A 14,303-nucleotide genomic window follows, 5' to 3' on the forward strand; every position below is an offset into this window, starting at 1 on the left:
TTCGGTACTTAACTGTTGTTTTAATTGAGCATTTTAAAAAAAAATTGTACCATTTGTGGTCGTGTCAGCCTGTTACCTGGTTTAAAGTAGTTATCCGAGGAAGTCAGTCTGGACTTGTCTTGTGGATTGAACGGTTTCAGGCGATCAGTTCCAGTCCGCCCTGTCCGTCCTCCGCGGCAGCTTCAGCATCCAGACGTTGACTCCGTTCCGTTCCCTCGCATTGCTCTCTGTTTGTTTGGGGTCTAAAAGTCTCCGCTTGTCACCTCTGCTTCCTGACACCACCCCCCTCCCTAAAGTAAACAAATGCTACTGCTTGTGCCCACCACCACCACCACCAACACCACCGCCCCCCAGTGCTCCATCCTTCAGTATCCTTATGTGTCGTTCTACTCAGCCTGCCCGTTTGATCACAATCAACAAAAGAAGCCCGGCCAGGAGGGACACTAATGACCTCTGATGATGTGTGTGCTGTAATAGGACCACAGATGTGGATTGCAGGTGAGGAGAGCAAATACACTAAGATGTTAGCTGGGCACAAGTCACACAAGACAAGTGGGATTATGATGCAGGAGAGTATCTACGAGCAGGCTGAACTCCGACAGCTGCAGCCGAGAGAACCGATGGAAATTATTACAAGTGAAATTGCCAATCCTAAAGTTATGCACGGAAGGAAATAACAGCCAGAATTATAACCATTTAAAAGTTGATATTTAAATACCACTAAATTTAGAGCACTGAAATATTTTAATTTGAAAAACCATCTGTCTGAATTTATATGGTTTCCTCTTTCTGAGCTCCACATTTTCAAGTTTAAACTTTGCAATTTCAAACTTAACAAATAGAAACCATTTTAATGTAATTTAAACAAAACTCTGTATCCAGCCAGGGGTGTTACCATGTTGCTGTATTCACCATAAATAATATTTTAAAAATGAAATATTGACATTGCTTTAATTATTCACATAATTTCAAACATAATCCAGCGATGATGTTTGGTCTTGTGCATCTTTTGTTTATGAGTTAATTTGGTAATTTAGTACAGATGATATTTTATAGTTACGGTTATAGACTCTCCTCTTTACACTCATATTTTGAGGGTAATATATAAGCTAAAGAGAGAAAAAAACACAGTAAATAAAGTAAAAAATAGATTTAATTTGAGCCTCGATCGTGATAATATTGTTACTGTGAATCAAGATCGGTGATTTTAGTGTTAATAAATACCTGATAGTCAAAAACATAATGCAGCACAATCATGTCCAAATAAAATATTTTAATATATTTTCATACTGTATTTACAAAATATACATTATAGTGTATAAATAGATAAAAACATATAACAAATTATATAATGGAGCTTTTCTGTATCACTTAGCATCGATGACATATTTTTATTTAAGCTCATCTTATGCAGTAAAACAAAACAAAGAACTCTGAATTTAACATCTGAACATTAATATATAAAGACACAAGAAAGACACAGTTGAATTAAAGTTAAGTCGATGTTTGCTCTTTGCGTCTGGCCCTCAGTGACAGCCGCACTCTTCAACAATCATCTCCTCGTGATGCCGCAGGGCCAGATCGTCGTTTTCGAAGTACAGCATGGAGAGCGGACTGAGGCGCGTCGGCACGCAGGACGGGCAGGACCCTCGCTCAGGGTGGTGATGTCGCAAGAGGCTCTGAAAAAGACATGAATGAATCATCCGATGGAAAAAAACTACATAAAGTGTGAGATTGTTCAAGATTCTTGAGCGTTTAAACATCAAGTTATCATCTTACCTGCATGTACGCGTGGTTGGTGGGTTGGAAGGACTCGTCCAGCGGAGTCGGACAGTCTCCCTCACAGCGGAATGCGTTGTAGCGTTTTGGGTGGATGATCCACTCGTCCCAGCCGATGAGCTCGAAGTCCACCCACATGTCCACCCTGCGGCACAGCGGCCGCTGGGGCGGCTCTGCTGCCGGTGCAGCGGTGGATGAATCTCCGTCAGTCACCCTCATCTTCTCCACCCTGTTCCTTTTGTGGCGTCGGCTGTGACTGTCACTGCTGGCTCTGTCCTTGGTCACGTACTTGGAGTTCTCCACTGTATGGATGAGGCTGTATGCTACATGGCCTTTCTGGGGCAGATTGTTTTTGGAGAAGATGATCATCATGACCCGGTTCGTGGTTGCATGATGTATTTTTCTTTGCCTCAATCCCATATTCTTGAAGAGAGACGCTCTTTCATCTCCAGCGCCGCTCCCAGGCTCCATGTCAGGCTCTCCTGAGGCCTCCTGTGGTGACACTCCGTCTCCCTGGTACAGCCAGTATTTCAACAGGGCTGTCACGTTAAAAACCTTCCAGGAGGACTTGGAGTGGCTGGGTGAAGTGACAAAGCTCCCCAGGAAAAGGAGCTCATCCTGACATGTGGTGCTGTGCTGATCACAGCTCTGCTTTCTGGAGTGATACAAATCCACAGTGGCGCGCTTCGAGCCGGAGAAAGCTGGCAGTCTGATCCGAAGTTCTGCCAGCTGGACGAGCTCGCTGGTGGAGACGGACGACATGTCGAACGCGACCGTCCACCGTTCGCCCACTTGATGACAGCCTAAAAAACAAAAAATGAGAAAGAACCTTTAATCTCAAATTCACACACAGCAGTCAGCAGTCTGAGTGACTCTGGGCAAACCAGATCCCTGGACAAATGTCAAAACACTGCAGTGGGAGGGTGAACAGGACAGGATGTGTATTGAACCCCCCTGTGCAAGGACGTCTGAGGGCTAATATACACACCCTCTCACATAAAACAGACAAAGCCTTTAAAGTCGAATAAGCATTTTGACACTTGCTGGGTTGTAAAGAGGGAGGGGCTGATAACACAGATAACACACCCAGCAGAGAGCTGCAGCAGCAGGACAGGAGAAACTGACACACGCTGAACACAACTAAAACACTTTATATCCAGGGATGTAAGAAAAACAAACAAAAAAAACATGATTTGTTTACTCACTTCTGGCCATCAGACTCAGGACTGAGTCAGAGCGCTGCGTTGACGGGTCTTCACCTTGCATCTTGACGGCGTCGACAGCTACTGAGGAGAAGGACTCAGACATCCTGAAGGAGCGGTACAGCTGCATCATGTACAGCGGGTATCTGCTGCGATGATTCACTGACAGATTTCTCAGTGCTAAACTGGCCTCGAGGCCGGCGTGATATCTGAGCCCCTGAGTGGAGAGAGACAAAACTCCAGAGGAGCAGAAGAGGAACATGCAGAAAACTGTCAGGACCCAAACTTCCATTTTCACTAAAAAACACAAAATCTTCTCCAGCAGTGGGGACAGAAAAGGGAAGATCTCCTTGGTTGGTTCCTTCCTCCAGCTGGTTTCAGGCTGGAATGATGCTCTGTGCAGACGGAGCTCCAGCCAGGCCTCTTTATAGTGGACAGCTGCCCTTTGATGACCCCTGACCACTCCAGGCATCTGAACAGCCCCTCTGATCATCAGAGCATCACAGGGCAGAAAAAAGAAAAACATTTAGCCAAGGTCATTGTCCCGTCAACCCGCGGGGCCTTTCACATTCATTCAGGAGCCCGATCCTTTAGACATGGAGATATCCATTAACAAATAATACTGTTGGCTCTGCACGGCCATTAGCTCCTTTCTGTTTAACAGTGTTTAAAAGTAGCAAGTGTCATATTGAAGTAAGAGTAAAGATAAAATATCACTGGGTGCAAGTCAGAGGTACAAATACTTTGTTACTGTACTTAATCAGATTTTTCAGAATCTGTGCTTTGAGTGTTTATTTTTACTTTCAATTTATACATTTTAACACAGATATCTGTATTTTCTGATACTTACAGTTTCCAAAAAATGTTTTCAGTCAGCTCGATACATGAAAAATACATTTTTCAACTGGTCACGATTCATGTTCGAAAGTTTTTCACGTAACGAGCTGAGTGAAATATTTTTTTTCATGGGTGAAATGTATTTTTTCATACGTTACAAAAAAATGGCAGGTTGTTTTTTTTATTTTCAGAATGAACTCAGAAAAAAGAAAAGTAGAGAATAAAGTCGAAATACAATTTCAAGACATTTCAATTTTTTTCTTGGAGTTCATAATAAAAAAAAAACTTCCTTCTCCTTTTTTTTCCTCATCCCTGGCCCCAATACTCCTCCGTATTTTTCACTGGCCTTGACATGAAAAAAAATAATAAAAAATCACTGTGAATACATTTTTTACCACTTAGAAAAAGGAGCATCCTAAAAAAAAATTCCTTTGCCCTCAGGGCCTCTGTAGTTGGCTGATTATTGGATTAGATATTGACATTTTCTGAGGAAAAGAATAATTTCACTTTGCTCAATGAATGACAAAAAAATAAATAAATTCAGTGGTGAAAAAATACGTTTTCTCACTCGACTCGACACTAAAAAAAAATAATACATTTCAGACAAAACATAAATAAATTTCACTGGTCAAAAAGTATATTTTTTCAGTTGGCTTTCCATGATCGGCTGATTATCAGCTAAGATATTAGCATTTTTCTTATTGATTTATTACTGGAATCAGTGTTTATTTTATCAAATTACCAATCAAATAAATTAATTATAAATGCAGCATGCAATATACAGCAACAAGTGACTAAAGTTATAGAATAAATGTAGTGGAGTAAAATGTAAAGTATTTTCCTTCAGGAGTGGAAGTATTCAGTAGAATGGAAATACTCCATGTTCATTCCATCTCTGCTGTTTAGAAACAATGTCCAAAGTAAAGTACGACTCTACTCATACAAACAACAAGAACAAAAGTTTTTTTTTAAAGAAGTCTTGGATAATAAAATAGAAATAAAGAACACAGAACAACGTTTAAAAAAAATTTACTTTGTATTTATTTTTTTAACAGTTCTGAAATACAACCCTCGTCCCTTTTGCTTGCTGCAGGCTGTCAGACAGGAATGATGAAGACATTAATGTACACAAAGATGTTCAGTAAACTTAGTTTATAATCTACACAGGCAACAAAATCACCTGATCAACTGATCCGTGTATATCGTTGTGTTAAAGGGATTTCAAAGTGGAGTCAACAGTACAAGATGTAAATATAATCTGTAAACAAATAAACATGCAAACAAACCAAAAAGATAAAAAAATGTAACAAACTAAAAGTGTTTCAGAATGCTTGTCAGTGTGGTCGAGAAGAGGCAGCAGCTTATCAAATACACAAAACTGTTCATGTGAGTTTTTCATAGAGGCTCCTGTGTTGATGTGTCAGATCACATGTGACTGACTGAGGTCGGGCTGGACTTTCTGCTCCCACTGCTCATCTTCTCATAAAGCACTGAAGAAGTTCTTCACCTGGAGATGAAAACGTGTTTTAGGATTAAGGCTGAAACAAACAATTATTTAAAAAAAACTGTGCTCATCACGTTTTCCCAGAGCCTAAAGTGACATCATCAGGTTTCTTCCTCTGTCCAAACCCAAAGACTCTACATTTACTATCATGAATGTCTCAAAAAAGCAGCAAACTGTTACGTATAAGACACTGGAACCAGCAAATGTTACATGTTTTTGCTTGAAGAATAACATAAACGATTATTCATTATTAAAACAGCTAATTACATCTTATACAGCTGGATCAGAAACTCTCTGCAGCTGTAATGTCAAAGCACAATAATAAAAACATACCTTTGCGATAAATTGCTCCCGCACCTCTGGGTCACTCTGAAACTCCACACTGGCATCGAGCTGCAGCACTGGTATCTGTTTCAGCTTCTCAAAATGAATTCTGAAAAGAGAGAGAGCGCCACGCTGCGTTACACCGACAGCCTCAAGTCCTCAGACCACACGCTGCTGACTCGTCTGTTCACAGCCGAGAAACAAACAGCTGACAGGAAAAGGCTTCTGAAACGGTGGTTGTTGAACAGGAATAAAAAAGCTGCACCATCAACATCACTGGTCATAACAGCAACATATCAATTTGATTCAAATAACACACACAGGATTTCTTTACAACTCACTCTGTGCTTTTCTCAACGAGCCACTTCTCATGTTGAACATGCAGCTTCTCCAGATAGTCCAGTTTCACTCCCTTCTCTTCTGATCGTCCCCGCTGAACCAGACGCTCCATACATTTCTGACAGAATGCAAACGTAAGCAAACATCACAAGCTAAAACTATGTGCAGCAAACATGCTTTTTATGTACAAGCTACTGTTGGATTAACTGCATCTCCTTCATGTAAAATAAATCTGAACATCCCCCCTGAGGCACTGAACGCTCTCGGCTGATGTTTCCTGGCAAGTGTTTGAGTGAGAGCGGCTTCAACATTTCACTTTACATAATGAAATATATAAAAATATAAACAAAAGACAGGAGTAAACATAAAGACATGTGGAAACAGGGAAAAGGTTCCATAATGTTTTGAAAGCTTATTGTTTTCATAATAAACTGTTTAAGATTTAAGTGGAGAATCAGTTCCACAAGAAAATGTCTTGAAAAGATTGTAGGAAATGTTCTGTTCACAAAACACAATGCTTCATACAGAACAGAAATAATTATAAATAAAAGAGCGGCATCATCTGGATTATCATTTTGTTGTTGTTGTTGTTGTTGTCGCTGTTTGTTTCTCTGACAGTGGGACGGCCCTAAACGCTCACAGATGTTCCTGTAAAACGCTTCAGAATCTGTGACTTCAGTGTGATTCCTGATGGAATTCTTCAGTGGATGAAACACGACTCGGAGAGAGAAGAGCTACAGGAACTGGGATCCACTTTCTTTGTTAACGGAGAAAATACAGAAAGTCTTAAATGTAGTAATAAACATATCAAGAAAATATGTCTCGAACTCCTTTTTTCCTAACATTCTCAAGATTTGTTTATCTATAAAAATAAAGAAGTAACAACTACACCCTTGTTTTATGAATCTTAGTACACATCGGGAGTGTATCTTTCCACTAAAACCACTTACAGAACTAAAGTGGAAGCCAATGATGTAATATTACATGACGTAAACAAAATCCAGAAAGTTCAGCGGACTGTCAACTTAAGAACTTCACAAGGAGTGTTTCACATCCATAAATTCAGCTTCTTAAAGTCTCGCCCATCGTTTGAACTCTTCAGAATGGAATTTAAGAAATACTTTGAGTCTTACAAACAATGAGAAGTGTGCTGATACGCTCGGTATGCCAAAAGGACATCATGGAAATGTGTACTGTTTGCTTGTTGTCGTGTAAAATGTACAGAGAAAAGATCTGTGCATTGTATGCTGTTAATGTTAGAATGATGTCCGTGTTCTTTGTTTATGTATTAACAAAGTCTGTGACTGTGGCTGAATGATGTTAATACCTCTGGTGGGGCTCTGAGGTAGATGATGCCCTCCAGCTCCACCTGGTGTCCAAACTGCTCCACCAGGAGGGAGTGCCAGTCCTGGTAGACTGTCCACTCTGTGGAGTTGATACAGTCCAACTCGAACATGTTCAGGGCGAAGATGTATCTGACAGGACAAAAAGTCGAGTTCAAGTTCCAACAAACAAAACGGTTAACAATACATGTTTATATTACACCATTTTTATCTTGCTTTGCCTTGATTTTTTCATTCTTATCTTGTTATCCTCTCTGTGTTTGACTCTTGTGCTGCTCAGGGATGAATAAAGTTGTATCTATTCTATCTCAAAAGGAGAGTGCATTTGCTCAACATGATGAATAAAATATAATGTACATATATCTGGAGTGACTCTACAGCTGCATACCTCATTCTGTGTGAAATCATTTTGGTAAAGAAAACACTTAACACCATGATGATGGATCTTCTTCTTTAAGGACCCAAAGTTCCCCTGACTTGATATCAGTTTTGCTGTCCTGACTCGCTCACCTGTCGCTGTAGACTGAGCGCTCATACACCTGGACAGGTGTTCCCTCTGAGCTGAGCAGGCGAGCAGGAGGAGCCTGCAGCTGTGTTCTCAGCCGGCTCATACAGGAATACGTCTGAAATGTGTACGACCAGCGCTTGGGGTCCTGGTACATCATCTGCAGCAGGTTGCTGACTGTCGTCTGGGGGGCGTCGTTGTTCTCCTGTCAGAAGACACAAATGGAGATCGTCAGCTTGGCATCATTATTTTCTTTTTCTTTTTACAAAAGAATATAAAGTTCAGGAAATGTGCACAACCTTCTTGGTCCCACTCTCAATGTTCTGCCACTTGCTGACAGGTTCTGCCATCACCTCCCAGTCTGGAGACGCTGACTGGAGGAGCCTCGCAAAGGTTGATTTCCCCACCGCTGATATTCAAGAGGACATAATATCACATTTTACCAACACTTACAGCCCGGCACAAAAAATAAAATTATTTAACATTTAACGTTTTGAACAACTGTGCCATGTCATGTGACCCAGTGACTCCAAACCAATGTTGAATTTTATTACAAATAAGATTAAAAAAAAAAAATTATTGGATTTTACTGCTTCTCCCACTTTATATTTTTAACACTATTACTTGGTATCACTACATAGGACACACCAACACAGCAAATTAGTTGTAGCAAACATCTTTTTACAGTGTTGTGACTGTAAAATTCGAAATATTTGTCTAAACATAGAAGAAGTTATAAAAAAAAAAAAAGTAGGACGTGTGTCCTATGTGACATATGTAGTGACACACTTTGGTCACAATGACATGGAGGCTACTGAGAAACAACAGCTGGAATTTCAAAATAAAATAAAAGAAATAAAAGAAGAAGCAGTAAAATGTAATAATAAAAACAGGTGTGTCCTGTGTGACCTGTGTAGTTATTACAGTTATATAATTCGGCATTGGTTTGGAGTCACTGGTTCACGTGAGCTAGGAGCTACTGAGAAAGAAAAAAAAGCTGTTAGCAGTCAAAGTAACCGTGCTACATGAAATCAGTTTTGTTACACTCATATCATCAAGTCAGCATGAAGAAACAATGTTTACTGATACAGGAAAATAAAACACTGACTCGAGATACTCATCATGTCTCTTGTCTCTAAATAATCTGTACTTACCGATGTTGCCCTCGATAGAAACTCTCTTCACCCGAGCTGGTCCATCCACAGCCGAACCTGAGAGGCACCTTCTACAAGTCAAACTGAGCCTCCCCGAATTAACCGCCATCGTCCCGACATGTATCAAACCTGTTAGTTTCTTTAAATCACAAACACGACTGAGCAGAGCGAACCGAAGAAAGCCAGACATCAGGACAGGGTTCAACTACAACTACACACGTTTCTGGATGTATGCTAATGTCGAAGGGGCTTTACATCACCCTCTGAGTTAGCCTCATGGCAGCCAGGCTAGCTAATCCCCTCCATGACCGAGCTAACGTGCACTTAACATAATAAATCATCGGTTTACAGTTTAACTGTAAAACTGTTACCACATTTAAAAACACCGATATGTTGGCCGAGTTGTTCCTTTAGTCCTCACACGTCTATGTTTCGCATACTTCGTGCTGTTAAGGGAAAAAAATGATTAAGAAACGTCCACAAGTAATGTAGCAGGAATGCTACAAACAATATACATGTCACTTCCGGGATACATATTCTGTACTTTCAAAATAAAAGCATCGTGGGAAACGTTTATCCCAGCAAATTTGAACAAAAAAACTTTCTGCAGACGACAAATTAACAGTTGCTGGATTTGATTAAGAATACAACTGTATGACTGTAATACGCGTCAGTACAGCACAGGTAGAGGTTGTGATACTACATAAGAGTTTAGTTATAAACCTAGAAGTACATGTGCTTTGCTCCCAGGGTCACTGAGGTCAATTGTTGTGTATCAGTTTAGGAAGAAAAAAATGTTTAGGAGGAAAATCTTTAGCCATCACCTATATACATATGAATATGCATATAAATATAATTATGAAAATATATAAATTTCAAAATATTGAATTTCAAATTCTAGCATGTGAAGTGGAAATTTGGTTATTAAGTTATTTGTGCCACAAAATGTTGTCATAACGTTTTTTTGATGACACAAAGTGTTTGGAGAGACAGCAACATCGTCCCAGTGGCGCTGCTGTGGCAACCTGTGGCATCAGAAACGCAAGAATAATATAAACACAGGGATAATATTTTATATATATATATATATATACATTAGTGGCCTCGTTGTAGTCTACACAGAATAGTTTCTGTGTCTTTGTCTCAGTTCTGGTTTAAAGTGTTTTTTAAGTGGCTGCACTGACTCCCTGTGTGTCGAAAGATAGACTTTAAGATTCTGTTACTGGTCTATCAAGAACTAAATGTTCTCAGGACTGAACACATTTGGTTTACCTGTACAGCATTAGGAGGCACTATGGAGTCTCCAGACCACACTCACACCCAATCATGTTGAATCATAAACATTTTCACCAGATGTAAATTCATTTAATAAACCTTCACTTGCTTATTATTCACATTTTCTTTGTAATTAAACACACAACCCGAAATAAACTCTTCATTTAAAAAGTTTTTTATTTGTTTAAAAAAAAAAGCACAATCACACTTTGTAAGACATTAGAAAAAACAATTTACAGTTATTTAACCATCCATTCTAAAAAGCTTCACAATTTACGCACTCAAGTTTGAATATTCACAGCAAATTCTGCTCAATTAAGGTTTTAAATTACACTTTTATTCAGGCTTCATAACCTGCTTTAAAAGTCCTACACTAGGAAAGTCCCACTACAAGAATTTTAGAAAGCAGCTAAATCACTGGTTAAAACACAGAAGACAGAAAAAAGATTGATCCTCCTGCATCAGCAGCGACGGACACTCAGTAGCTTGTGTTACGGATGGTGATCCTCTGAGCAGCTTCGATCTTGAAATCACTGACACCTGAGGAAACAAAGTGTAAAAAAAAAGTGTTGTCAAAGTGAAATAAAAGCAGAAGGTCAAAAAAATAAAGATAAAGCTCTATAAAGTGTAAAGTCTGTTGCGTGTGCTCTCACCCTCACTGAGCGCGGTGCCATCAGAGGAGAGGTGCCAGTATCGGCGGTCGCTCTGTCGGGCCTGCTCGCCGTTCACAGCGCTTAAGAAAGGTCCCCACAGACTGGTCTCTGTTTCGAACCTGTCACACAGCAGCAGGTGTTAGGAAAATAACTGAGTGATTTCTCAATGTAGATTTTATGTTTGGTTTTTTTTTATTGTCGGGCAATCCAGACACACAAGTATGACGAAATGTGTCAAGAGAGGAAGGAAATATTAAAACGGTCTGATTATCGTGGCTGCATCATTAAAAAAGGGAAATAATGATTTATAATATTTCCTTCCTTGTGTGACACCTTTTGTTAAATTTGGAGTGCCTGGATTGCCTTCATGTTTTTGAACATAAATGTTACTCCATGTAGATAAACGCTCACGTGAAGCCAACATTTCTCCCCTTGAGATGTTCCAGGGCCTCCAACAGAGAACTGCCCTTTGTCACATCCACGGAGTAAAGAGCAGTCGCCCCGCTGGACGTCACCACCTCCACCATCAGAGTCACTTTAGTGTCACTTGGTAAAACCACGACAGGATCTAAAGGCTCCAGCACCAGAGTGTCTGTGAGAAGAAGAAACACAGCATGACGAAAAGACGACACAACTGGATATGACCTGAGATGAGCAGAAATAACACTGCACGTACCGTCCTCATTGAGGCAGTTCTTGGTTTTTAGTGCCAGGTAGGACTTCTGGTGGAGAGCAGGCAGGATCTGAGACACGGCCATGGGGTTGTTGTACGTGCTGCTCCGGGCGTCTCTCCTCATGGCTTCCATGGAGGCAGCACACTCTCCAACTGGGCTGCCTAATGCCAACAAGGCCTTGAACACAACAAATAAGTACACTTAAGCTGCAAAGATTCAGTTCTATAAAGTTTCATTCGGCGAGAGAGACAAAAACATGAGGAAAAAGATCTTTACTTGAACTGCGAGGCCCGTGCTGAACTCGTTGCCGATGTGACCATCAGGCCTGCGGGAGGCCAAGAGCTTCTGCTTGATCTTGGTGAGGGCGGCGTCGAGCTCAGCAGCATTGTGCACTTGAGAACCGGCGTCCTTCACACACTGGAGTGCCATTCCTGCCACTGCATAGGTGTCTGCGGACAGAGAATAGGACAAAATATTGGTATTTGACCTGCTACTTACTGAGGTTACTAAATTCCTCTCGTAAAATACATATCGTGGTGGTTTTCCCAGAATGTTTCACCCCCTCAACCCTCAGGTGACCTTATAGTATTTACTTTCCAGATATCCATATTGTGTGTGTGAAACCTGAGAGAAACTATTCATCTATGTGCAATATGTGTGTAGACGGCCCTACAAGAAAAGTTGAACTGAGATGCATCCCAGCCTTCATCTTTCCTGCACCTCATTCATTGAATCATATCAATAACTGACGCAGGTTTAACTCACCGACACTCTCAACATCTCCGTGTTTGAATTGCTCTTGTTCTGCTGCCTTGATGAGCTTGTGGCTGACGTGGTTGTTGACCCTGATGCCGCTCGCGCAAAGAGCGAGCACGCCCAGAGAGTACTGGTAGTAGTTGGTCAAAGGCCGTTGGCTGACTGCGTGAGAGAGGAGAGAAGAAATAAAAAGAAAACAAATTACATTCGAACATGAAGATATTCAACAAGCTGAGGTTTTTTATTTGTTTTCAGAATTTCTTCCAGAAGAAATATCCCCACGCGGAAAACTTTGAACTCAGTTTGTAGCACAACGTATAACGAGGATGTTGAACACTTTTTATGATGACCGCTGGCCTTGAAACACTCAAAGGGAAACTTACAAGCGATGTGCTCTTTTTCCAGCTCCATCTGCTTCTTCAGGTGCGTCAGCAGCGTCTCGCTCCTCTCAGTGACGGTGAAGGTGACCGTGTTGAGGTCGTAACAGGAGGACTTCAGGGCCAGAGCGTACAGCGCCAAGAGGCCCACCACGGACTGGCTGCTAGAGAGAGAGCTGAGAGACACACAGGAGAATACAGCTCAGGTGAGAACATGGAGGAAAGATTCAGGGGAAAATGACTTTGAATTTATTGCATCACAACAAAAAAGCAGCACTGAAGCATGAGGTCACTTGTAAACGGTGTAATACCTCTGAAGGTCATTGTGCAAATTATTCTTCAGTCTGTCCAGGTGTTCGCTCTCCTTGGTCGGGTTGTGGCGGCTGGAAAGCCGTAATGCGATGTGGACGCTGGGATTAGGGAGTCCTTCCTGCGTCTCCAGAGAGCGGAGGAGATTCTGATTGAGTGTCAGGAGCAGCTGACTGTTGGATCCATCAGTATCTGGATGAAAATATACATATAAAAAAATGTTTCTCAGATATTTTGATTGCAGACAGAAGAGTATTCCAGTTTCCCTCTCTTGCTGACACCATCATGAACCTTCGGAGCATTGCAAAACCAAAACTGCAGCATCAGCAGTCACAGCAAGAGGAAACAAAGACTGTGGAGACTTAATCCCTTCAGCAACTTTAACTGCTGTGTTCACGGCCCCAATTATCTTAATGTCTCTGTTGGATGTTTTACCCTCATCACTAGAAGTTCCCTGTGTAGTTTGACAATTGCACAACTTTTGTCAATAAGCGAGCAGAATGAAGGCCACTGAAAATCATGGAGCACAAAATTGCAAAATCAGTGAATGTCCAGAACAGTGAGTCAGTGTTTTGTCAGCTGGATTCAAACAGAGGTAGAAAAAAAAGGGCAGTCAGGACTTTTAATGATTAGTTAAAGTTTGATTTATTTCCAAAAAAACATAAAATAACAATACTTACCACATGGTTTGCCAGAGGTTAAAGCCAGTAGGCCTGAAATTATTACTAAAGACAGCATTCTGGACAACCTGCAGGACAACACAAACAGTGGAAAAACATCTTAATATCTGTCTAAAACGTTTTAAAGCACAACACAAATACTAAGTAAACTAGGATAAAACAATACGTGTCTCATTATGACACACGGGCAAGTTACAGAGATTATTAGGTAACTGTTAAAAGATCGTTACTATGATATTGTCACAGCAGTTAAGTTTTTGTCTTATAGGTTTTGTTTAAATGTTGCAGTAAAAAGCAGTGTCGTACCTGCTCAGAGTGTGACTCCAGCGTGAAGAATCAGAGCTGAGTAACGACTCAGGAACAGACAACAGCCTCTAGTATTTCTCTGTCACATGACCCGTCATTTGAGATGACAAAGCGATGAGAAACGGTCCCTTTAAGCAACAGCTGTAGGAAGAACCGCACACAGAGTGTTGGAGATCATCATCTTGTCTGTCGAAGATACTCTTTGGCAACACGAACATACCGAAAAGAGGCTGGTGTCTATCTCACTTTTTTACACATCGTCTTCCGGTCACTGTAACACCCGCCC

At 40.9% G+C, this 14,303-nt stretch overlaps 3 protein-coding genes across 5 annotated transcripts; all 3 read right to left on the bottom strand.

Annotated features, from left to right (window-relative positions):
- Positions 1–1,345: 1,345 nt before the first annotated feature.
- Positions 1,346–4,715, bottom strand: spaw (southpaw). The gene is made up of 3 exons (XM_037098359.1): positions 2,985–4,715; positions 1,780–2,582; positions 1,346–1,679 (listed from the first exon to the last, which is right to left on the bottom strand). The coding sequence occupies exons 1-3, from the start codon at positions 3,505–3,507 to the stop codon at positions 1,527–1,529; spliced, it is 1,479 nt and encodes a 492-aa protein (XP_036954254.1). The 5' UTR covers positions 3,508–4,715; the 3' UTR covers positions 1,346–1,526.
- A 124-nt stretch (positions 4,716–4,839) lies between these two features.
- Positions 4,840–9,516, bottom strand: dguok (deoxyguanosine kinase). 3 transcript variants are annotated; one of them, XM_037098362.1, is made up of 8 exons: positions 9,359–9,516; positions 8,988–9,126; positions 8,133–8,242; positions 7,839–8,038; positions 7,313–7,460; positions 5,988–6,103; positions 5,656–5,755; positions 4,840–5,325 (listed from the first exon to the last, which is right to left on the bottom strand). In XM_037098362.1, exons 2-8 carry the CDS (start codon positions 9,094–9,096, stop codon positions 5,299–5,301), a joined length of 810 nt encoding a protein of 269 aa, XP_036954257.1. In that variant the 5' UTR covers positions 9,097–9,126; positions 9,359–9,516; the 3' UTR covers positions 4,840–5,298. The 3 variants fall into 3 exon arrangements, with proteins under 3 accessions (XP_036954257.1, XP_036954256.1, XP_036954255.1); XM_037098361.1 differs by having other exon boundaries at positions 8,988–9,145; positions 9,248–9,511; XM_037098360.1 differs by having other exon boundaries at positions 8,988–9,511.
- Positions 9,517–10,416: 900 nt separating this feature from the next.
- tcn2 (transcobalamin II) lies at positions 10,417–14,109 on the bottom strand. Its single transcript, XM_037098377.1, has 10 exons — positions 14,018–14,109; positions 13,712–13,779; positions 13,034–13,223; positions 12,729–12,898; positions 12,355–12,507; positions 11,866–12,038; positions 11,592–11,766; positions 11,327–11,507; positions 10,916–11,034; positions 10,417–10,802 (listed from the first exon to the last, which is right to left on the bottom strand). The coding sequence occupies exons 2-10, from the start codon at positions 13,767–13,769 to the stop codon at positions 10,741–10,743; spliced, it is 1,281 nt and encodes a 426-aa protein (XP_036954272.1). The 5' UTR covers positions 13,770–13,779; positions 14,018–14,109; the 3' UTR covers positions 10,417–10,740.
- Positions 14,110–14,303: the final 194 nt, after the last annotated feature.

This window comes from Acanthopagrus latus, chromosome 5 (genome assembly GCF_904848185.1).
Source record: "Acanthopagrus latus isolate v.2019 chromosome 5, fAcaLat1.1, whole genome shotgun sequence".
NCBI classification, from domain to species: domain Eukaryota; kingdom Metazoa; phylum Chordata; class Actinopteri; order Spariformes; family Sparidae; genus Acanthopagrus; species Acanthopagrus latus.